This window comes from Lipotes vexillifer, unplaced genomic scaffold (genome assembly GCF_000442215.2).
Source record: "Lipotes vexillifer unplaced genomic scaffold, Lipotes_vexillifer_v1.1 scaffold36, whole genome shotgun sequence".
NCBI lineage: Eukaryota > Metazoa > Chordata > Mammalia > Artiodactyla > Lipotidae > Lipotes > Lipotes vexillifer.
The window spans coordinates 4,484,317-4,509,662 of NW_006792448.1; the positions used below are offsets into that span (position 1 = coordinate 4,484,317).

Below are 25,346 nucleotides of genomic sequence, written 5' to 3' on the forward strand. Positions count from 1 at the left end.
TCCGGGGAGCTTGTAGGGATTAAGCCGTTAGCCATGAGCGCCTTCACTCTCATTGTTTGTTTCTGTTGATTGTGTGCTCAGCTCTGTGCTGAGCGCTACTGTGGGACTCAGGGAGAGAGGGGGTCTGCCCTTGCCTGGGCACAGTCACCTCCTGGTTGGAGCTGGAGCAGCTTCAGAGAAACAAGAGGGACAGATGAGCGGGAGGACGGGAGGCAAGACCAAGGCTGGGAACAGGGGCGGGAAGAGGGTTTCAGGAAAATGATTGAATACTTGGAAAAATTGCAATGAGGCATGCAGAAGAGAGGGACATGGCCTTGTCCAGGAGTGGGGCTGGAAGCCACACGTCCACAGACCTCCCTGTCAGCATGACTGGGTCGTTTTCTCCAGCAGTGGGGACAGCCTGGAAGCAGAAGTGGATGGCGAAGTCATCACTGGCTGTGCATTGGCCAGGCAAGCCCTGCACAGCAGGAGGACCATCCTCCCCTTCTCCCTTTTATTTGGAGCAAGAAGTAAGCAGCATCTAGGTGTGGCTATGTGACCGGGTTCTGGCCGATGAGAGGTAAGAGGAAGGTGTTGGATGGGAAGGTTCCAGAGCAGGAGGATAGACTGCTGGGGCTCTCCCTTTTGTTCTCCCCTCCTCTTCCTTCCTCCGTTATGCTGTCTGGAACGTAGACACCATGGCTGGTGCTCAAACAGCCACCTTGGACTATGAGACAACGTGCAAACAGTTAAGAGAAGAGCATGGGTCCTGCATCCACTTAGAGCCACCATCCCACCTCAGGGCTAACTACCTCTGGATTCCTTTTATGTGAGAGAAAAATAAACCCTGATGACCTTAAGAACTGCTATTTTGAGTTTTCTGTTATACGCCACTGAACCTAATTCTAACAGACACAGATCAAGTATGAGGAAATTGTGGGTAATTATAAGGATGTCAGTAAAGTGATTGACCATGGGGTCTGAGCAAAGTAGGAAAGATGCCAGGAGGTGGCCGGTACACTGGGAATGGGGACTCCAGCACCCTTTGGGCACTAACGCAGCAGAGTAGCCTACTGGGGGCAGGGGATCTTTAAGAATGGAAAACAGGAAGTTGTGGTTAGAAAGCGGAATTTCTGATTTTATGGTTTCAGAGTCTGCGTGACAAGATGTGGTCATAGTAAGTGCTAAGGTTTCCTAAATACTTCCTGTGCAACCGGCTCCCTTTTAAGTAATTGGTGTGCCTACACTCACTCCTCACTATAATTCTGGAAGGTAGTTTCTTTTATTAGCCTATTTCATAAATAAAGAAACTGAGGCTCAGAGAGGTCAAGAAACTAATCTGAGGGGACGATACTTGTGACTGGTTGGGTTGGCAGTAGAACCCAGGCGGTGTGACTCCAGCGTCCAAGCTCTCAGCCAGCCCTAGCTTCTGCCTTGCGCGGCACTGGGGACCACCGGGCTGAGTGGGGAGAAGCGTGTGAGCCCAGCGGGGTGAAGGCCTGCGAGGCTGGCCGGAGGCTGGGTGTGCGAACCTTCCAGCACGGTGGCAGGAGGTGAGGTGGAGGGGAGGCGGCGAGTCACACACCGAGCGCTGAGTCGACAGACCCCTGCCCTGGGCCCTGGGGTTCTGAGGGCTTGGAAGACGACACAGGGCTCTAGGGAGCCAGCACCCTGCGACGTGAGTTAGATTTCGGCTGAAGCAGAAGAAAGGTAGGCTCTAGATCCAGATGGCCTAGGGTCAGATCCCATCTTCCTCACCGCGTCACCTTGGGCAAGTTACTTAACCTTCTGTGCCTCAGTGTCCTCCTGTGTATGGGCATAATAGTAGGTCCTACCTCATAAGACTATGCAGATAAAATGATTTAACACCAGGAAAGCACGATGGACAGCACCCACAAGGTGAGCACTCAGTACTCTTGCCGCTGCTGCTTCACAGAGCTCCGTGGTGAAGGGAAGGGGCAGGAACAGAGTGGATCAAGGTGAGGGCAGACGGTGAGAGGATTCCATGCAGGAACCACGGGGCCAAGCCACCTGTCAGGGAAGGCTCTCTTCCTTCTCCTCTGCACATCACTCCTGACGTGTCCCTGGGCCTCCTCTCCTGGGTTACTTGCTTGTCAGTCTCATGTTTATAATATGAGGAACGACCTGATTCCTTCTAAGTAAATGTCTGAGCATCTCGGGAAGGGTGAGGAATTTTCCTCTGAAACTCCCATGGGTTTCTGAACCCATGCCCGGGTATCACTAGGCACCTGTTTCATGGTCACTGTCCACATGGTGTTTGTTGGATGACGGCATGAGCTGCCCAGCTTTGCTCATGTGGCCAGTATGGGGCCTGACTTTGGTCCACTGCCCTCCTCATTCGGCCAGGTGACTGGTTTCCAGCCCCGCCCCTGCCCTGGCTGCAGACACTGCCTTGGCCCTGACTGTTTCACTTTCCATCTGGTTCCAGAGGGTCCCACACACTATGCATGGCTAGTGATTTCCTCACTCATGTCTGCAGTTATTATTAGGCACTGTTGGAACATGATCCTGCTGAGGGAACTATTTTTATTAGCAAGTGTCATAAGGTTGGTATTTGTGCATCTGTTTAAGAAACATTCTGGCGAGGCTGAGACAAGTATTAGTGAGGGTGCCAGCGAGTCTGGGAAAGAACCAGGCATCCCTGGGCCAAAAAAGCACCTGGATGGCTACAGGACTGTGGGCAGATCAGAATTCCCTCCCCAGTGTCCCCACCCCCCATCAGGAGGGCTGCAGCTCCAGGCAGTGGCTGGCCCAGCCTCGGAGCCCAGGGTCTACCCTTACCTGTGCTGCTGACCCGCTGTGTGATGATGGGCAAGTCATCTTGCCTCAGTGGGCGTCACAGTGTCAATCTGTGGAATGGACATAATGAGTGTCATCTCACAGGGCTTTTAAAAGGCCCAACCAGAAGTATAAAAATGAAAGTGCAGTGGCTGTCATACGGACCACCATGTGTGGAGTGCCAGCACGCACGGGTATTGTGTGGAGTACAGGAACCAGTGGATTTGACCCTCAGGACGGTGTGTGGGCTGGGATGAGAGAGGTTACGTCTCTTCCAGATTCACAGAGGCTGTGAGCAGAGGGGCTGAGATCTAGATCTTGGTGATGCTGATGCTTGGCTCCAAAGGTCATGCTGTGCCAGAAGGGACAACAGCCTCAAAAAATTACCACCGCCCCCCCCCACCCCAGCTTGTCTGGGAGGCCCAGGAAATGAGGAGAGCAGAAGAGAAGATGGGGCTAGGACAGAGTTGCGAAGGAAAAGGGAGAAAAGGGAAGGATTCCAGATGGGCAGATTGGATTGGGGCGATCACAGGAGGGCTCTGGGCTCTGGTGGTTTCTTTTTTTTTCTTAGTGGTAGTTACCTGGGTGTCTTCACTTTGTGATAATTTATGAAGTTGTACACCATGATTTTTATACTTTTCTGTACATATGTTATACTTTTTTAAAAGGTTAAAAGAAAATAGGAACTTTGTAGCATACAGTTAGTACAAATGTATTTTTAAAGTTCATACTCATTATTACTTATGCAGATCTCACCTGCGTCTATTCTAATGACACTAAAAAATTATGTTTAAGAGTCTGAAGGTATCCAAGTACAATTCCCAAGAGCCTGGGTCAATGTATAAATCCCAGAACTGAAATTCTGAGGGTCATTGACCCTTCCCTGTGGCTGACTAGCTGCTGACATGGAACCCACCAGCGGTCATAGGTCATCCTTCCTTCTTTTCCCATCTAGAAGGTGATTTCCTCCAGCTTCCCTTTTATTTAGGTTGACTACAAAACTCAGGTTAGCTAATGAGGTGTGAGCAGAAGTGTTATGTGAAACTTCAGAGAATGTCTTTTTAAAGAAACTTTTTACTGGAGTATAGTTGATTTACAAAGTTGTGTTAGTTTCAGGTGTACAGCAAAGTGTTATATATATACATATATCCACTCTTTTTTGGATTCTTTTCCCATATAGGCCATTACAGATTATTGAGTAGAGTTCCCTGTGCTATACAGTAGGTCCTTATTGGTTATGTATTTTATATATTGTAGTGTCTATGTGTCAGTCCCAATCTTCCCATTTATCCCTCCCTCCCTTACCCCCAGAGAATGTCTTTAAATGGAGAAAGACCTCCATTTCTTTATCTCTTTCCTCATCTTGTTAACTGGACCTTAGATCTGATGGCTGGAGCTCTGGTGTCTATTTTGGAACATGAGGACAAGAGCTATTTCCTTGGAATATTAAAATGATGAGCTAGAAGGAGCCTGGATCTTCAAAGACTTTTTTGAATGAAGCCATTCTCCTAGCCCTAGATTGCTGTTGGATGTCTGTTATATAATAGAAAAGAATGTATAACTTTATTGGATTTCTGTCCCTCAGAGCTGAATCTGATTCTAATTCATATTCCCCCCATGAAAGACAAGATGGCTTTTCCTTGTCCTCCTTGGGCCTCACCATTAACCAAGGAGCTGTTGGGAAGCCAAGCTGTCACTCACCAGCCTGAAAAATACCATTAACCACTTCAAAAGATTAGGCCTTAAATGAAAGCTGAATGGACAACCCAAGTCGTATGATCTTAGGGGATCCAGGGGATCTCCCAACTACCTCTCTCACACACGTGGTGCCTGAAATTCTATCTTTATGTATTAATTCATAAGATTATACAGCTATGAGAATTCCTACTCAAATACAAATGATTCTATTAGGGGTACTATACTATATTATATTATATTATATTACTTCTCACGTTAGCATGAAGGCTTTTATCTTAGAAGCAGAGACTGAGTTAGAGAATTTTAAAGATGAATGGGACTTTGGGGGATCATTTAGCCCAGTGTTTTCAAACTATGCTTCAGTAAGCCCATGCCTTTCTATGAGGGTGCCTAGGGAATGCCATTTGGGCTGAGAAGGGGTGCAAGGGGAGGGATGAAGAACACAGAGCACCCTTTTTCTTTGAAGCCAGGATTTTAATGCTGGAAAAAGTTTTAAAAACCAGAGCTCTCTTTTCTTTTATAGGCTCAAAGTCCAAGGTTGCCAATAGGTTAATCAAGCCTGAATTCAAATGGCCAGTTAATGGCAGAGCCAGACCTAGGATTCAGGTTTTTGATGCTTAGGATCATGCCTTTTCCATGATTCCATACTTCCTTAAGTCAGCTTCAGGTGTGTAGTGAGACACAAGACAGGTAATCTTTGGTGGGAGGAAAGTGAAGGGGGCAGATCGTGGTCTGGGCTCCAGTAGGGATGCTGGGCCAGCAGACAGGCTGGACCAGGAAAGCCACCGGGGATTCCTGACCACCTTCACAAATTCGTTGAGACTCAACTCTCCCTCTATCTCCAGCCATAGTAAATACTGCTGTCTAGAGTTGTGCAGCTTTATAGTTTACAAAATGCTCTTACAGCTTTACATTTAATCTTCACAGACTCCTCCTTTGAGGGGTAGGTAGTATATTTTCCGGTTTGCATATGAAGATACCAGGGGGCTACAGAAGGTAGCTGTCTCTCCCAAGCTCACAGAGCTGTGACCTAAAGCGTGTCACCTTCTGACTCCCCATCCCTAGCTCTTTCCCACCATCCAACAGCATCCCCAACCTCCAGGATACTGTCAACCGCTCTCTCCCACCTGGCAGGCTTTACAGCCAAACACCAGGGCGTTCAGAAAACAAACATAATCTGCTTCCTCACTTGTAAGCTGGCCAACCTGTTGCCTGGTTTCTCTCTTTTCCTCTGAGCTTGGTGACTGCAGTCATGGGTGTAGCACCAGTAAACCAGTAACAAGTGTTGGGGGTTGGTGGGATGGGCAGGAGGCAGAGCCATGGGTGATGCTGTACATGGTTCTGAAATGGCATTTCTGGGATGTTGAAGGGGCACAGGCCCCTACTTTCTCATTTCTTTTTTCTCAGCACTACTCGGTCACAGCAGCAGTGTCCTATTAAAAAGAGGGAAAGGGAAACATAAGTGAAAAATAAATGCTGCTCTTGGTGGACATGGCGATTGACTCTCCAACATTCATTCCATCTTCAAATCTGTAGCAGCAATGTGGTTTCTGGAATTGACCCCAGCTCTTGGGGGAGGGTTCTTAGTAGACTAAGCCAACTATGATAACACGATTGCCTTGTCAGTGATTGGTTCAAGGACCCAGATGTAAGCCAGTCCCTTGCATGACATCTGTCCAGTGATTATTATGGGTCCCAGGCTGGAGGAGAGACTCTCTCTCTCTCTCTCTCTCTCTCTCTCTCTCTCTCTTTCTCTCTCTCTCTCTCTCTCTTTCTCTCTCTCTCTCTCTCTCTTTCTCTCTCTGTTCTGCTAATGTCTCAGTTATTACTGACAGCCACCATATAGCCATGAGGACAGCCATGCTTAGGAAGAAGCCTATACTTTACATGGCAGAGCTAAAGATAGAAAGAACCTGGGTTCTAGAAATACTGGTTAGCTAATTGTTGATCCCACCACACCTCTAGTTTTTCTGTTATGTGGGAACAGAAATTTCCCTATGGCTCCTGTTATTTTACTCAAAAGCTCTTAACTGGTGCACTGACCTTCAAGACACAAGATTTATTATCTCCAGAAGTGAGATGGAGTCTCATCAAGCAGCCCATATTCATGCTCAGTGGTTCCTGATGACCAGGGGCATGTATTTATGGTACAGCTGGTCAAAGTTAGAGGGCATTTTATGCATGGGAATGTCATCCTGTGATCTCCAGGCTGCACTTCAAGGATAAATGAATCTGTGCTAACCTGTTGACAATGGATAAACTTGTTATAATCTATCAGGCCTTTGTAGACATAATGCCTGAATGCAGGGGAATGCCTTTTACAGCGACTCTTTATGTCAATGGAGTAGGACTTTTGCATAGGGCTCTGCCTATCACATGATATGGACCAGGGGCAGCCACCTACAGCCTGTGGGCCAACTCTGGTCATGCCCATTCACTTCTGTATTGGGCAACAGCAGAGCTGCCTGCAACAGAAGGGGTATGGCCCATGAAGCCTACTGAATCTGGCCTTTCTGGTAAAAGCTTGCTGACCCCTGGTATACAGCACCATCTGCTTGGCCTGTAAGTAACAACGGTCTGGGCAAACCCACCACATAGCAAGGCCAAGCCATCCTACTGGTGACTATGCTTGTGGACGAGGCTCTGTTTTCAGGGTCTTCAGGCAGAATACATCAATCCTTTTGTTTTTCATATGAAAGTAACTGACAAGAAAACATTACAAGAAGTTTCCTTTAAAGAGTCCTGTTTCCACTAATTCCTATTATAACATCAGATCCATGTTCCTCCAGAAAACCACTCTCCATTACATTGCACTGAAGACACAGGAGGATGTGGTCAAGGTGCTGTTCACCTGAAGGTTTCCTTCCAGTACTCTATGCAGCTCTCCTGGGACTGGCCTTTGTTACAGGCACAGATGACACTTCACATTAAATTTCCTTCCATCAGGAGCACTGAACAAAAGCTATCAGAGCCTTTCCCAAGAGCAGGGCTTTAAAAGGGAGGGGGAAGAGTGTGTTTTTGTACCAGGAACCAGAGGGAGCCCTGGAAAGTGGAAAAAAAAAAAAAAAAAAAGTGTATCAGAGATAGGCTCTGAGCTTCCCAGTGTACAGTGAACCTGCTCCGAGCATGCTTACCGATTTCCATGAATATCAAATGAGCTGGATGGAGAAGCACTGACTACGGTGACAGCTTTCATGAAGCAGTGAGCCTGTGCCTCTACTCCTTGCCTGCTCCCCTGGAAGGGGCAGAGAATGCCTTCTCAAGTTGGTACCGTAATGAGAGATCCATGGTGGGGCCGCCTGCCAATGGGGTGTGGGGCGCTGCAGCAGTGGGGAGGGGTCTGTCACATCCGTGTCTTTGCAGGCATTTCTCCCTCACACTGTTCTCCACCAACCTGCAGACTGATTTATCTAAAATGCAAATCTGAGCATATCATTCCCCTACTTAAAATCTTGCAGTATGGGCTTCCCTGGTGGCGCAGTGGTTGAGAGTCCGCCTGCCGATGCAGGGGACGCGGGTTTGTGCCCCAGTCCGGGAAGATCCCACATGCCGCGGAGCAGCTGGGCCCGTGAGCCATGGCCGCTGAGCCTGTGCGTCCGGAGCCTGTGCTTTGCAATGGGAGAGGCCACAACGGTGAGAGGCCCGCGTACCGCAGAAAAAAATAATAAAAATAAATAAATAAATAAATAAATAAATAAATAAAAAATAAAAATCTTGCAATAGTTCCGTGGATAAGTCCCAGCTCCCTGTGCTCTGGCTCCTGCCACCCCCAAGCCTCATCTCCAGCCACACTGAGCCGGCTGTGCCACGTCTGCTGCTGTCCACATGGCTCCTCTGCCCAGCAGGCCTCGTCCCAGTGCTCTACCTGGCCAACCTCCTTACCTGTCTCAATTCATGTCAAACACCGCCTCCTCTGGACATCTTCCTTGCCATTCGGCCTCTACCCACCTCTCCACCCCTGACACCCCGATTTGGGTTTACAGTCACACTCATCCTGCTCTAGGGCGCTGTGTGTCTGTCTTCACTGCACTGTGAGCTCCTTTAAGGGCACAGACTATGACTTACTGATCTCGTTTCCCTGGCATGTCATATAATACCAAGAACATGGGAGCACCTCCATCACGGCTACTGAACATCTGGAGCTTTTAGGACCCAGGACGGCGGGTAAATGACACGTGCTCTGCTGTGGCCATGGCTTTAGGGCTGGGAACCTCCCTTGGTGCTTTAGAAATGGATGATCACAGGGGAGCAGTCATCCCTTTCCATTTCTCAGGTACCTAAGGAACATTAAACATTTCTAGGCAGCTACATTGATAGGCATTTTTTGAAATTCTGGCATTATACAGACCAGCAGCAAAATGTGACTCGGGGCCAGCCCTGGGTTGTAATGAAAAACATTCAGCTGAATTCGTCAGTGCTCTTCCTCAAAGGACAGGACCTGATCCCAATGTTTCTACCCCAGGATTCTGCCTTTAAGGTGAGCAAAGGAGATCCCAGGTCCCTTTTTGGCCACCATGTCATCTAAGTGTGTTCGTTTTTTGGCTGTGCTGCACGGCTTGTGGGATCTTAGTTCCCTGAGCAGGGATTGAACCCGGGCCCTTGGCAGTGAAAGTGCGGAGTTCTAACCATTGGACTGCCAGGGAATTCCCTCCAAAAGTGTTCTGAGTGACCTTATTATAATCTGTGTAGCTGTTTCTATCTGTGGGAATATGACATGCCTGAAGTAGAAATGAATCTCTCTGCACTGCAATGCCTGGATGCATAAACTATTATGGAATAATAATAACGTCTCTACCTTTTGAAGCAAATTGGGTAAACTGGGGCAAGTGCAGGAGAGAAATACCTGTGTAAACAAAAAGTGTTGCCCACCTTTCCAGTTCTACAAGGATAAAGGCATTAGCCACTGCAGTCACCCACTGACACTGAGCCCTGAAGAAAATTCAGGATGGAGAAAAACAGGAAGCATTCTGTGCTCTGGATATACTGGCCCCTAGATAGTTAAGATGTGTATCTAAAGAAAATTTTCAAGTGATCCCAGATTCTTGCACCTTCCCATACACAGAAAAGCACTAAATCATTAACTTGAGATGTCTCTTCTTTGTGATTAGCAGTCATCTTTTGATGTTTGACTACATGTTTTTTCCAGCAAAAAAAAATTCATATATCCTGGCTCCTCCCTTACCTCTTTGGCGTAGTTCCTCAGAGCTGTCTTGGCTATAGTCCTCAGTAAGGTCCCCAAATAAAACTTAACTCACAACTTTATGTTGTGCATTTTTCTTTCAGTTGACACCTGGGAGGTGGTGCTGAGACAGAAGAAGGGTGTTTCTCAGGCTGGAGATGTGAAGGCCAAACAAAAGGTGACCTCATATCCATGTTCAAGGGACATGAACATGTTCAGTTCCCTTCATAAGGGAACTGAACAAGGAGTTTAAGTTATAGTTACAGTCTATAATAATAATTTATTGAAAACAAGACTGATGGCACAGAGTCCAGTGTCTGAAGCTGCCCGTGCAAGTGGCAAACCCTGGCTCTCTGGATTACGAGGCCATCCCTGGGCATTTCTAGTCAGTGGCCACAGACACCCTCATCCCAGAAAAAGTGTCCCCAAACGACAAATCTGCCTTGTTCATACAAATATAAAGATGCACAAGAACGGCATGTTCTTATCACAAACTCCTTGAACACATGGGTGGAATGCCACTTACATAATCTGGCAGGCTGCAGTTGTGCCGTTTGTTATAAAACCCAGCTTTTTCTTTTTTTTCATCAAAATTAAAAACCTTGGGCTTCCCTGGTGGCGCGGTGGTTGAGAGTCTGCCTGCCGATGCAGGGGACACGGGATCGTGACCGGGTCTGGGAAGATCCCACATGCCGCGGAGCGGCTGGGCCCATGAGCCATGGCCGCTGAGCCTGTGCGTCCGGAGCCTGTGCTCCGCAATGGGAGATGCCACAACAGTGAGAGGCCCGCATACCGCAAACAAACAAACAAACAAAAAAATTAAAAACCTTTTGTTTTAAAGGAAAAAAATCAAGAAAGTAAAAAGACAACCCATACAACAGGAGAAAAGTTTTGCAAATTATATATCTGATAAGGGATATAGTGGATGTATTTTAAAAATTAAAAAAATTTTTTTTTTATAGTGGATGTATTTAAAAAAATTTTATAGTGGATGTATTTTAAAAAACTTTTTATTGGAGTATAGTTGCTTTAAATTAAAATTTTAAATTAAAATTTAATTAAAAAAATTTTTATTGGAGTATAGTTGCTTTACAATGCTGTGTTAGTTTCTACTGTACAGAAAAGTGAATCAGCTATACATATATATATATCCCCCCATTTTTGGATTCCCTTCCCATTTAGGTCACCGCAGAGCACGGAGTACAGTTCCCTGAGCTATACAGTAGGTTCTCATTAGTATCTATTTTATACATAGTATCAATAGTATATATATGTCAATCCCCATCTCCCAATTCATCCCACCACCCACCTTTCCCCCTCGGTAAACCCAGCTTTCTTAAACCAGTAGAAACCTCTAAGATCTTTTCAAAATAGGAATCTTTCCATTTTCTATTGGAGACAATGCTCACAGCATGAGTAATGCCCATCAGTTATCAGTTATTTAGCAGATTGTGCCAGTGTTGACATTTATTCTTGGCTTAATTGTGCATGAGTGTGTGTTTTAAACAATGATGCAGCTGTCCCCATTCCCGGCAATTAGGATATAAAAATGGTGTTCGCTGAATCTGGCAGAGGGACCAGTTCTCCATGTGTTTACTCTTTTGTTTGTAAGGCCTTCTGAGTACTTGCTGCAACTCTACAATCAGAATATCAATTTGGCTTAAAATAGAGCCATGTTTCCATTAATAGGATCAACAGGGACTGCAGACCTCCATGTTTCTAGATCTTCAGTCTCTGACTCCATCATAGATGCTTGCGATTGTGTGTATGTGAAAGACACTTCTTTGACTTCCTGTGGAGACAGGTTTAAAATGCCATTAGGATCAGAAGAGCAGTGTCAGCAGAGATCTGGACTATTGCTAATCATCTGCAGAGTATCAAGCGATCCAATTACCTCCCATATATAAGTTCCAGGGCCCCCGTGGACACCAAAATCCACCAGTGCTCAAGTCCCTTACATAAAATAGCATAGTATTTGCATAAAACCTATGCACATCTCTAGACTGCTTATATTACCTACTACAATGTAAATAGTTGTAAATACAGTTTAAATGCTATGTAAATAATTGCTGGTACACAGCAAATTCAAATTTTGCTTTTTGGAACTTTCTGGAGTTTGGATTCTTTTCCAAATATTTTCAATCCCTGGTGGGTTGAATCTGAGGATGTGGAACCTGTGGATATGGAGGGCCCACTCTACTGCCACGAGATTCTATCTATGGCTAAGGCCAGCATCAATATTCTTCGCTGCTGATTCATGCAGGTGACCAGGCCATTGAGGAGAGACAGTATCCATGGTCTAAAGCTGTTATTTTCTCTTGACTATTTTGGCTCTTGGCTTGGTGGGCTTTTTGCTATTAGATTAGCTAGTTAGTATCAGCTAGGATGGGACCAGTTCCTTATTAGGTCACGGCAAGTCTGAATAAATTACCTATGAAAAAATAACTTATCCATTTGGAAACTGTTTAGCAGTAGTCACTACAGCTGAGCATTAAGTACTCCATGCCCCAGCAATTTCACTTCTAAATCCTGATAGCCAACGGATATGCACGCATATATTCACCAAAAGATGTGCACTGGAATGTTCATGGCTGCAACTACGCAGATGTCTGTCAACAGGAGAATGGATAAACAAGTTGCACTACAGTCCAACAATGGCATACTATAAACTAAACTCCAACTCACAAGGCATTAGTTTTCTGTTGCTGTGAAACAAATTACCACAAACCTAGCAGCTGAAATCAACACACACTTACCAGCTCACAGTTGTGCTAGTCTTAAATCTGGGCCTGGTGTAGCTGGGTTTTCTGCTGAGGGCCTCACAGGCTGAAGTTAAGGTGTTAGGTGCTGAAGCTCAGGGTCCTCTTCCCAGTTCATTTGGGTTGTTGGCAGAATTCGGGCCCTTTTTTGTGACTGGAGGACTGAGGTCCCTATTTCCTTGCTGCCTGTCACCAGGAGCCAATGTCAGCTCCTAGAGGCCGTCTGTATCCACGTGGACCCCTCGATCTTCAATACCAACAATGAAGAATTTCCCTTGTGTCAATTCCTCTCATATTTCATTTCTCTTTCACCAGAAAAAGCCCCATCCTTTTTCAGGGCTCATGTGATGAGGCCCACTGAGAACAATCTCCATACCTTAAAGCCAACTGATTTGGGTCTTAATTACATCTGCAAAATGCCTTTACAGCAGCACCTAGATTAATGTTCAGTTGAATAACTGGGAGAGGCTGCGAGTACAAGAGAGGATGAGGAATCTTGGGGGCCATCTTATAATTCTGCCTACCACACAACAGGGATGAATCTCACAGTCAGTATTGGGCAAAGGCAGTCAGACATGAAAGAACATATAATGTATGATTCCATTTCCATCTTCCATAAAATGCAAGAAAAGGAAACACTGATCTTTGGTGTTAGAAGTCAAATGGTTCTTGAGTGTGTAGTAACTAGAAAGCTGCAGGAGGAGATTCTGGGGGACTGATAACGTTTTCGTTTCTTGATCCGTGTGTGCCGATTACATGGTGTATTTAACTTGTGAAAACTCAGCAAGCTGTACATTTTTAGCATAATTTGGATTTATTATTTTAAAATAGAGTCGTTTGGTTTTTCCAGGGAAGCGTGCATCCAAAGACAGCTATAAGTGTCGGTACCTGATGTGAGTGGAGAATAAGCAGGAAAGGAAAGGAGACAAGAGAGTGCCTTGCCTGGCGTGATGGTGATATACCTTATGCACACTGTGGGCAAGGGCCAACTAAGTGAAGAGCTAGGACTCTGTTAACTTGAGCCTGCATGCTGGACCTGCTACATAATTTATGTGGCCCATTGCAAAGTGAATTACTGGGCCTCCTTGTTCAAAAATTGAGAATTTGAAGACAGTAAGAGTGGAACGTTAAGCTAAGGCTGAGGGTGTGGGTTACGGCACTGGTCCCACTCCCTGGAAGCCAACCCTGCCTGTGGGTGTGGGAGAAAGAGATACCTCCCAGATTCTAGTCTTTGAGCTTTGAACCTATTGACTGTAGACTGGGTTAGCTGGAACCTAGGAGGTGCTAACTCATTAGTACATGCAAAAGCAAGCATTTTGATGTGCAAGACACCAATCAAATGTGGGGATTATAAAAATAATGGACCATCTAAATGTTTATGTATTATTTCTTTCGTTGGCTAAAATGCCTACTGGCAACCTCATGGATAATATGCATTTGATACATAGATAGCACAGGGTCCACTTTCACCTTGTAAATTAGCATGAATTCCAAGACATTGGTGGAACGCTAATCATGAGATTTAACCATGTGTTCTTTGGTCTTTTCAGTTCAAAGAGCGAACTATTAAATGCCGAGACCAGAATATTGGAGTCTGGGTACTTCACCGTCAAAGTTCTTTTTCTCGCTGAGAGATTCGAGTTGCAGTCAAGTTCCAAGTTGAAGCCCCGACCTGACTCTAGAACCTCCCCGACTGGCTGGAGGGCCCTGGGAAGGGGCGCCCTAGAATCATCCAGTGAGGGCTACGTGGTGACCGCCGGGGGCACGTGACTCCCAGGCGGTGGAGACTCGCAGTGCCAGGCTGCCAGGGCTGTGGCTGGGCGTGCGGGGTGGGGTGCGGGGTGAGGGGAGGAAGGGGGAGCACAGTTCGAGGTTAGGATTTCTGATTTCGGCTTTGGCATTGCATTTCTGTTTATTTTTCCCTGGTGTGCACTCTTGAAGCACAGACCTTTCTAGACAGTGACTTACTAAAGCTTTGGGGGACAGTGGCTCCCGAAGGCGGCCAGCTGCCTGACCTAAGATTTACAAGTGGTTCCAAGGATGAGACAAGGTCCCAGTGTCTCGGTGACAATGAGGTCTTTGACGAACAGGCGGGAGCTGCGGCTGGGGAGTGCGAGGAGGCCTGTGGCCCTGGCGGAGAGCCCCTGAAACTCCTCCCTGCTGGAGTGGGGCTCCCGGGACGCGGGCGGGCGATCCCGCAGGCCATCAGCATGCAGGAGCCGCGCGCTCCGTCCTTGAAGGGCTACCCAGCTGACCTTGCTCCGCTTTCTCCGGAGAAATCTCCCCGAGAGCGTGAGGACGCGGCCGCGGCCGCGGCGGTGACTCGGTGCCTTGCGCGCCGCATGCAAACGCTCCCCTCCAGCCAGCCCAGCTCCGCAGCCGCGGTTTCCCTTCCTGCCTCCTTTTTAAATTCCACGATTCAAACCCGGCATTTTCCGCTCCACCCCTTCCCCTTTCCATCGCCCGCCTGTCTTCACCCAGACTGTCCGGGTGTTTTGTCCCCTACCTCCCATCTGCAGAGCTGAAGGCCGACCTTCGCGCTCCCTCGCTGCGGGCCCGGAGATCGGACTTGGCCCGCCAGGGCCGGGCACTGCGCTCGAAGACCGATCCGGAGCCCGGCCGGAGGGGGCGGTGTGCGGCGCTCTCGGGCGCACAGGCGGACCTTGCCCGTGCCCCGCTCCCCATTGGCCGCCACCTCGGCGGGAGGGGCCGCCCGCGCTCAGGGCACCTGGCGTCGCCGCTCCGCAGGGAAATCGGAGGCTGCCGGGCGCGGACGCCGGGAGGGAAAGGCATCCGGAGGGAAGGCCCGGGGCCGCTGTCGAGTTCCCAGCGGCCTGCCCTGTTCTGCCAGCCGCCCCGCCGCGGGCGATGCTCGGATGCCCCTGCTCCGTCTTCGCCAGCCGGAAACTTTGCCCGGAGAAGTCTTCCACCCTCCTGACCGCACGGAGAGGCGCCTGGTGGGCCGCGCGCCCCCAGGGGCCCCGCAGCCCCGCGCGTGATTGCGGGGGCCCCCAGGCGCCTGGCGCACGCCGCGACCCGCCGTGCGCGAGCGGCCGCCAGGATGCGCTACGCGGACCCCTCGGCGAACCGGGATTTGTTGGGGAACCGAACTTTGCTCTTCATCTTCATCTGCGCCTTCGCCTTGGTGACCTTGCTGCAACAGATCTTGTATGGCAGGAACTACATCAAGAGGTAAGAAAGTCCGAGCGCGGGTCGGGGTGCGCGGAGCCCGCGGGTGAGTCCCCAGGTGGCGGCCGCAGCGTCCGCCTCGGCGTCCCCGGGGTGAGCGACCGTGGGTCTGAATTTAGCCTCGAGCACCGCCACGTTAGGTTCGGGTCACCGCTCTCGAAGCGCATCTCTCCTCCCAGCTAGAGGAGAACGCCTGTCCAGCGCTGGCCGGAGGCGCCCAACAACTTTGTTCTGTTGTGAAAAATGGGGGACAGGTTGGAGTTCGGAGCGGCCAAGCTGACAATAAATCCATGTGAATGCCCTGAGCGGCCTCAGGGGTCAGATCGGTGTCCCCAAATCTACAGCGCCATGGCCATTTGGTTGGAGGGGAGGCTGCCGGGTGTGGAGGGCTCAAAATCGGATAGGCTTACCACTCGAGTCCTGAATTTTTGTGGGGGCCCTTAGGGGAAAAAGCATATTGTTCCCCGCAGGAGTGCCGGGTTCGGTTGGGGGGATAATGGGCTAGGACGATGCGACCGAGATAGTGAATCCTTATAAACCAGTAACCACTGGATCTGTGAAACTCACAACCTGATCCCTCTGAAACAGATGGTTCTTTCTCATCCTTACGCGGAAGGTCAGAGCTGCAGCAGAAGTTAACCCTCCCCTCCTGGGCTCTCTTCCCACCCCACCCCACCTCATCCACGGGCAAACTCCATTAAGAGACAGAGCAGTAGGAGGTATCCCTCAGAAGCTTGGGCCCAGCCTCAGTCCCTGTGTGTGCGGAAAATATAGGGAAATGCCAACCGTTTTCGTCTGCCTGCCCTGCTGGCAGGGGAACAGCTTCGGGTTACTCTGCCTGGTTTCAGGGCTTGGGGAGAGGGCTGCCCCAGGATCCTCCCATTTCAGAGCCTCTTTTGGAAAGAACCCACCTCTCTTTTCTGCTGGAGGTTTTTCCTTTGCTGTCAGTTGTCTTCCTACTCTCACTGCCCCTCCCCAGCGAGGCTGATAGAAAACAAAATGCCTGGCTAGCTATATAAACATCCCGTCTTCTCTAAACTTCTAAATAATAAAACAGTTGTTCTCTTTTCATCCTTTGGATTCCACATCAGTCATTTGTGCCCCTAGTCTGGGCGGCACTCAGGGATGGGAGAGTGACATTGCTGCTGGGCCTTGGCTCACAGTAGGAAAGCCAAGCAGTTAGGCCATTTTCCGCTCCACGTCCCAGAGCTGGGTAGGATGAGGCCCCTTGGCCAAGACATTTGTTTCCAACCAGCCACTGCTCCTGACCTTCCCAGAGAGCGTTTTTCTCTGGTTGAGGGCAGCTGACGAGCTCTGCCTGGTGCTGGTATCTTTAAAGGACATTTTCAGAGAGTCTCCCGGCTTGCTGGAGCCCATTGGGCCTGCTGCCCTGTAGAGATGACCCTGCTGGGCCCCAAATGGCCTGCTTGCTGCACTTGCTCCTCAGCAGGATGGCTGTGGGTTCCTACCCGCTGCTGGCACCTACCCAGAGCTGCCGGGGCTGCCGGGATCGTTGCCGTCTCGTCAGCAGCAGGAGAATATCCGTGCCCACGGCAAACGGCAGCTCAGCTTCTAAGTGCTTGCCCCGGCAGGCCCTCCTTGATCTTGGGTGGATGTGCCAGCTGCCCAGAGCTCAGCGGGCATACCAGTTGCATCCTATCTTCTCACACGAGACCCTGAGCCCCTCAGTCTCAGAGGCCGCCTCACAGGCCTCACTCCAGGGACTGAATGAATCCAATCAAGCAAGCAAAAGTTGCATGCATTCAATCCTGGAAGGGCACCATGGGGTCTTTAAAGAAGATGATGTGGTCCTGGCGTTCAGGGGGCTTGATGCCTACTTGGGGAAACACAATGGCCACAAATGAGATAGGAATGAGTGTTGAAATGTTTAAGGTGGGAGGCACCACTGGGCTGGAGCTGTTAGGGAAGGCTGCCCGGAGAAGGCTTGACCTGAGTGGGCCCGTGAAGGAAGGGGAAGCTTTGGGCAGGTGAGCGGAAGTGCACATCAGGAACCGAAGAGGGCAGGAGCAAAGGTGCGGAGATGTGGCACCGCCTCCTTGCACCTCTCCCAGGTTGACCCTACCTGTGCTGTCACACTTGGCTTAACCTTTGGTTAGCTGCTCCTGGGGCTGTCCTGACCCTGAACCAGGTTGCGGCTGCCACATCCGAGCACGAATAGCACCTGCTCCCCTATCTTGTTTCCTACACATCTCATCACTGTAATGAATCAACTTGATGGGATTGTTGGTCTGTCTCCTGTGTAGAAACACTTGAGTGTTCCTCCAGCAGATGTCTTGGAACAGCCTGCATCAGAGTCACCTGCATGGACATTGAAATGCAGATTCCTGGGCCCCTCTCTGGGGGTGGGATCCAGTAACCTGCTTTTTTAACAAGCTCCTCAGTTGATTTGTAACAAGTCCTCTCTGCTGCTCTAGGCCCGTGGTTCTCAATAGAGGGCAGTGTTGTTGCCCAGGCAATGCCTGGAGACACTTTTGCTTGTCACAGTGGGGAGAGGAGAGCATCTGGCATCTCGCAGGCTGAGGCCAGGGATAGGGCTAAAGATGCTGCAATGCATGGCCCGTCCACGACAAAAGACTTATCCAGCCCCAAATGTCAGCAGTGCTGAGGGGGAGAAACCCTACCCTAGATGAAAAGTCCATGAGGTAGTGGTTCAGTCTGTTTTGTCCCCCGCTGTACCCTGAGCGCCCAATATGGTGCCTGGCACATAGTCGGTTCTCAGAATATTGGGTAATGAAGAAATGATTGAAAGTGGTATGTGCATGCACACGGGCAGGGGTAGTGATCACAGGGACACAGCGAAGACGTGGATCCCACTGGCGTAAGGGGGAGGGTAGGGAAGGAAGAGACAGACTTAATATTGGGTCAGCGGCTTCAGTGAAGTGCTTTGCGGATTGGGAAGGACAGCTGGAACTTGGTTCATTAGGCCATAGGGAGCCCCCTGTGGTCCTTGAGTAGAGTAGGGATGTGATCAAAGCCTTCTAAGGAAGGGGTAGAGAAGGGGAGGCTGTTGTCACAGCCTGGTCAGAAGTGAGGAGAACGTGGTGCTGGGGGCAGATCTACTTTGGAGCCAGGGATTCATTTGTCCATTCTTTGCTTCTGTGCTGAGCTGTGTGGATACATTCGGCAGAGCCTTCATTGTTTGATGTGACACAAAGAGCTCAGGGGCACAAAGAGGGCCAGCTGTTCCGGTGAGAATCAGGGACAGATTACACCCGAAGGAAGTGGGGGTGTGAGTCAGTCTGCATTCTTTCTTTGGGCCCCTGGCTTCTCCCTGTGCTGTACAGGGGACACTGCCGGGAAAGGGAGTGGAGGGGAGATGGAGGGGAGGGGGAGGGAGGGGGAGAGGAGGAAGGTGGGGCAGCGCAGGTGGCTTAGTGGGGGCTCAGGGTCTCTACAGGAGAAGGTGCACTGTATGTGGATTAGGAGGGAAAGACAAGAAACAGAGCTGTGAAGTTTGCCCTTGGTGCTTCCTGGCTCCACATCTGCTCTTGATTGAACAAATCCTTAACGAAGATTTCCTACACGCTGAACATCACAATGGTGTGCAAGACAGACACAGCCCAGGGTTCTCGGGAGCTCACAGTCTATGGGGAAGACAGAAGGACACATAACACATACACAAGCCACACTGGAGGTGTGGACAAGGAACTCTAAGGATGTGGAGGGAGCCATAGTGAATCAGGGTGTCTTCAAGGTGCAGGGAGGCATTTGAAGGAAGTCTTAAGGAAAGGGGAATGACCCATAAGAACATGGGAAATGTGGAAGGATGGGGGAAGGTACCCAGGTTGAACAATGGTAGAAAGGTGCAGGGGAGACTTGAGTAATTCTTCATACCTCCTATGTAGCTGGGGGGCAGGGTGGGGCAGGGTGAGGCAGGCAGGGCCGGGTTATGCAGAACTAAGTGGGAAATATGTGAGAAGGAGCTTGTCTGGAGCAAAGAGGGTAACAAGTTCGAGTCTAGATCTGCTCAGACCCTGCAAGGCAATCCACTTGGAACTCTCCAGCAGCTCACTGGAAAGGAGCTCGGGAACTGTGGGTGGACAAGAGCCAGACTAACAATGGAGATATGGAGTCGCCAAGCATCAAAATCAGCATTTATCCAACTTTTAGGATTCTTATCCACAGTTGAGAGATATGTTGTACCCAGGGATCCAGGACACACTCACATACACATCCGTCTGAAACAAGCATTTTGTGAAAGAATATTTGGCTTTATTATGAGAAATTCACTTTAGTATTTTCTATTCTACTTCATTAAAAAATTCTGTTTCACTTCATTTAAAACATAAATTTAGGCTTAAAAAGGAAATTCGTTTTAATTTTTATTGTGGTATAGTTGTTTTACAAAATGTGTTAGTTTCTACTGTACAAAAAAGAAATTCTAATGCATGCTACAGCATGGACGAACCTTGAAGATGTTATGCTAAGTGAAATAAGCCAGTCACAAAAGGACTAATATTGTATGGTTCCACTTATATGAGTAGTCAAATTTATAGATACAGAAAGGAGAATGGTTGCCAAGGGCTGCAGGGTGGAGGAATAGGGAGTAAGTGTTTAAGGAGTACAGAGTTTCAGTTTGGAAAGATGAAAAAGTTTTGGAGATAGATGATGATGATGGTTGCACAACAATATGGTTGTGCTTAATATCGCTGGACTGTACACTTAAAATGGTAAATTTTATGTTATGTATATTTTACTGCAATAATTTTTTTTTTTAATTCTGGGGGCAAACCACTGAATTGATTTTATAATCTGTTGGTTGAAACCCTTAATTAGAAAAACACTGGCCAGTGTGATGGAATTGGATGAAATCACCCAGGAGAGAGCAGAGTGAAAGGTGTAGATGGGCAGGAGCACAGTGGAGGGCCTCGAGGGGTGACTGCACCTAAGGGCTTGAGAGAGGAGAGCTGGCCGGAAGCTGTAGCTGCAGAGAGGTGCAGGGCAGGGAGAGGATGGGGGTGTTGAGGAAACTAGGGATAAGGGCACCAGGCAGAGAGTGGGCACCTGTGACTTGCACTGCAGAGGGATCAGGTATGAAAGGGCCAATCGGGGTTTGGCACTAGAGGCAAGGGAGGTCTTGGGGTGAATGTTGGGGAGAGGGCCAAAAGAAGGATTTTCTAGAATGAGGGCATGGAAATTGTCCCCTCTCCCTTTCAGCCCTCCACTGCTCCAAATTCCCTTTGTTAGTGCTAAAACCTTCACATAAACTCATATCCCTGGAGTGTTAAGGACTTCAGTTACTCATACTTTAACAGAGGGGTAAGGAAAGGGCAATGTTTCTGATTTTTTGTTTTTTTTTTAAGGAAGAAAGGACATTGTGTGATCTGGTCGCAACCTGCCTTTTAAATTTAATCTCAGAGGACGACTAGATGGGCATGGGCCTTGAATGCCCTCCTTCACTGTCTCTCAGTGGAGCTTTATAATTCTCCATAAAGAATTTGAACACTTTTTGTTAGATTTATCTCTAGCTACATAGTTTTTACTGCTATTGTAAAAAGAACTTTAAAAAATTATATTTTCTAACCATTTGTAGCTAGTATAAAAAATAAATTTTATTTTTTGTATATTGATTTTATAATCAGCAAGCTTGATGATAATAATAATAAACACATAATGATAATAATTTATCTGTAGAGTCTTCTGGAATTTCTTTGTAGACTTCTTTTTCCCTTTCATTACAACCCTCATACCATTTTTTTTTTTTTTTTTTGTACGCGGGCCTCTCACTGTTGTGGCCTCTCCCGTTGCGGAGCACAGGCTCCAGACGCACAGGCTCAGCGGCCATGGCTCACGGGCCTAGCCGCTCCGTGGCATGTGGGATCTTCCCGGACCGGGGCACGAACCCGTGTCCCCTGCATCGGCAGGTGGACTCTCAACCACTGCGCTACCAGGGAAGCCCTCTCATACCATTTTTTTAAAAATTAATTTTTATTGGAGTATAGTTGCTCTACAATGCTGTGTTAGTTTCTACTGTACAGCAGAGTGAATCAGCTATATGTATACATATATCCCCCTTTTTTGGATTTCCTTCCCATTTAGGTCACCACACAGCACTGAGTAGAGCTCCCTGAGCTATAGAGTAGCTTCTCATTAGTTATCTATTTTATACATACTATCAATAGTGTATATATGTCAACCCCAATCTCTGAATTCATCCCCCCCTTTGCCCCCTTGCTGTCCATACGTTTTTTTCTCTATGTCTATGTCTCTATTTCTGTTTTGCAAACAAGATCATCTATACCATTTTTCTAGATTCCACATATGTGTTAATATGTGATATTTGTTTTTCTCTTTCTGACTTACTTCACTCTGTATGACAGTCTCTAGGTCCATCCACCTCACTACAAATAACTCAATTTCATTTCTTTTTATGGCTGAGTAATATTCCATTATATATATGTACCTCATCTTCTTTATCCATTCCTCTGTTGATGGACATTTAGGCTGCTTCCATGTCCTGGCTATTGTAAATAGTGCTGCTATGAACATTAGGGTGCATGTGTCTTTTTGAATATGGTATATGTCCTGTAGTGGGACTGCTGGGTCATATGGTAGTTCTATTTTTAGTTTTTTAAGGAACCTCCATACTGTTTTCCATAGTGGCTGCACCAATTTACATTTCCACCAACAGTACAACAGGGTTCCCTTTTCTCCACACCTTCTCCAGCATTTATTGTTTGTAGATTTTTTGAGATGGCCATTCTGACTGGTGTGAGGTGATACCTCATTGCAGTTTTGATTTGCATTTCTCTAATAATTAGTGATGCTGACCATCTTTTCATGTGTTTCTTGGCCAGCTGTATGTCTTCTTTGGAGAAATGTCTATTTAGGTCTTCCGCCCATTATGTGATTGTGTTTTGTTTTTTTTTGATATTGAGCTGCATGAGCTGTTTGTATATTTGGGAGATTAATCCTTTGTCCGTTGCTTCGTTTGCAAATATTTTCTCCCATTCTGAGTGTTGTCTTTTCGTCTTGTTTATAGTTTCCTTTGCTGTGCAAAACTTTTAAATTTAATTAGGTCCCATTTGTTAACTTATATTTTTATTTTTATTTTCATTACTCTAGGAAGTGGGTCAAAAAAGATCCTGCTGCGATTTATGTCAAAGAGTGTTCTGCCTTTGTTTTCTTCTAAGAGGTTTTATAGTGTCTGACATTACATTCAGGTCTTTTATCCATTATGAGTTTATTTTTGTGTATGGTTTTAGGGAGTGAAGTAAAACTGTCACTGTTTGCAGATGACATGATACTATACATAGAAATCCTGAAGATGCCACCAGAAAGCCATTAGAGCTAATCAATGAATTTAGTAAAGTCACAGAATACAAAATTAATACACAGAACTCTCTTGCATTCCTATACACTAACAATGAAAGATCAGAAAGAGAAATTAAGGAAATAATCCCATTTACCACTGCAACAAAAATAATCAGATACCTAGGAATAAACCTACCTAAGGAGGTAAAAGACCTGTACTCAGAAAACTATAAGATGCTGATGAAAGAAATCAAAGATGACATAAACACATGGAGAGATATACCATGTTCTTGGACTGGAAGAATCAATATTGTGAAAATGGCTATACTGCCCAAAGCAATCTACAGATTCAAAGCAATCCCTATCAAGTTACCAATGACATTTTTCACAGAACTAGAACAGAAAATTTTACAATTTGTATGGAAACACAAAAGACCCTGAATAGCCAAAGCAATCTTGAGAAAGAAAAATGGAGCTGGAGGAATCAGGATCCCTGGCTTCAGACTATACTACAAAGCTATAGTAATCAAGACAGTATGGTACTGGCAAAAAAACAGAAAGATAGACCAATGAAGCAGCATAGAAAGCCCAGAGATAAACCCACGCACATATGGTCACCTAGTCTATGACAAAGGAGGCAAGAATGTACAATGGAGGAAAGACACCCTCTTCAATAAGTGTTGCTGGGAAAACTGGACAGCTACATGTAAAAGAATGAAATTACAACTCTTATACCTTAATTTACTTTCTTATCTTACTGTGCTGATTAGGACCTTTGACATCATGTTCAATAAAAATGTCATAGTGAATATCCTGGCCTTAATTCTGATTTTTCCCTTAAAAATTTTTTTTAAAAAAGAATAGGTATATTGAAATATACTCATAAATCCACCCATCTATAAATTCATAAAATTCACCCATTTGAAGTATACAATTAAATGGCTCTTAGCATATTCACACAGTTATGCATCCCTCACCACAATCAATTTTAGAACATTTTCCTTACCCTGCAAAAGAAACCCTGTACCCCTTAGCCATCATCCCCTAGTACCCCTATATCTCCCAGCTCTAGAAATGAATAAATACACTAATCTGTCTCTATGGATTTGTCTATTCTGGACATTTTATATAAATGGAAACATACAATATGTGGTCCTGTGTGACTGGCATATTTCACTAAGCATATTTTCAAGGTTCATCCATGTTGTAGCCTGTGTCAGTTCTTCATTTCTCCTTTTTTAATTTTTATTTTATATTGGAGTATAGTTGATTAACAATGTTGTGTTAGTTTCAGGTGTACAGCAAAGTGATTCAATTATACATATACATGTATCTATTCTTTTTCAAGTTCTTTTGCCATTTAGGTTATTACAGAATATTGAGCAGAATTTCCCATGCTATACAGTAGGTCCCTGTTGGTTATCTCTTTTAAATATAGCAGTGTGTACATGTCAGTCCCAAGTTAGTACTTCACTTCTGATTATTGATGAGTAATATTCAATTTATGGATGTACCATATTTTATTTATCCATTAATGATGGAATTTTTGGGTTCTTTCCACATTTTTGCTGTTATGAATAACACTGCTATGAGCATTTGTGTACAAGTTTTTTTGTTGTTGTTGTTGTACGCGGGCCTCTCACTGTTGTGGCCTCTCCCATTGTGGAGCACAGGCTCCAGACGTGCAGGCTCAGCGGCCATGGCTCACGGGCCTAGCTGCTCCACGGCATGTGGGATCTTCCCGGACCGGGGCACAAACCCATGTCCCCTTCATCAGCAGGCGGACTCTCAACCACTGCGCCACCAGGGAAGCCCTGTGTACAAGTTTTTCTGTGGACATGCGTTTTCATTTCTCTTAGGTATATACCTACAAGTGGAATTGTTGGGTCATATGGTAACTCTACGTTTTATCATTTGAGGAATTGCCAGGCTGTTTTCTGAAGTGGTTATACCATTTTACACTCCCTCCAGCAGTGTATGAGGATTCCAAGTTCACCACATCCTTGGAAATACTCATTATCTGTCTTTTTGATCAGTCATCTTAGTGGTTTTGAAGTGGTATTTCATTGTGGGTTTGATTTGTGTTTCCCTGATGGGTGGGGATGTGGAGCATTCTTTCTGTGCTTATTCTTGGCCATTTGTATATATTCTTTGGAGAAATGCCTATTCATATTCTTTGCCCTTTTTTTTTTTTTTTTTGCGGTACGCGGGCCTCTCACTGTTGTGGCCTCTCCCGTTGCGGAGCACAGGCTCCAGACGCGCAGGCTCAGCGGCCATGGCTCACAGGCCCAGCCGCTCCGCAGCATGTGGGATCCTCCCGGACCGTGGCACGAACCCGCGTCCCCTGCATCGGCAGGCGGACTCTCAACCACTGCGCCACCAGGGAAGCCCGCCCATTTTTAAATTGGATGATTTGTCTTTTCATTATTGAGTTTTAAGTGTTCTTTATAGATTTCAAATATAAGTCT

The 25,346-nt window shown here is 47.0% G+C and overlaps 1 protein-coding gene across 2 annotated transcripts in view; it reads left to right on the top strand.

Moving 5' to 3' along the window:
* Positions 1–15,163: 15,163 nt before the first annotated feature.
* ST8SIA5 (ST8 alpha-N-acetyl-neuraminide alpha-2,8-sialyltransferase 5) overlaps positions 15,164–25,346 on the top strand; it is a 64,376-nt gene continuing 54,193 nt past the window's right edge. Inside the window, exon 1 of one of the 2 annotated variants that reach the window (XM_007465615.1) lies at positions 15,164–15,606. In XM_007465615.1, coding sequence (XP_007465677.1) covers positions 15,476–15,606 — 131 coding nt within the window. In that variant the 5' untranslated portion in view covers positions 15,164–15,475. The remainder of the gene's footprint in view (positions 15,607–25,346) is intronic. The other variant, XM_007465614.1, reaches the window with a different exon arrangement.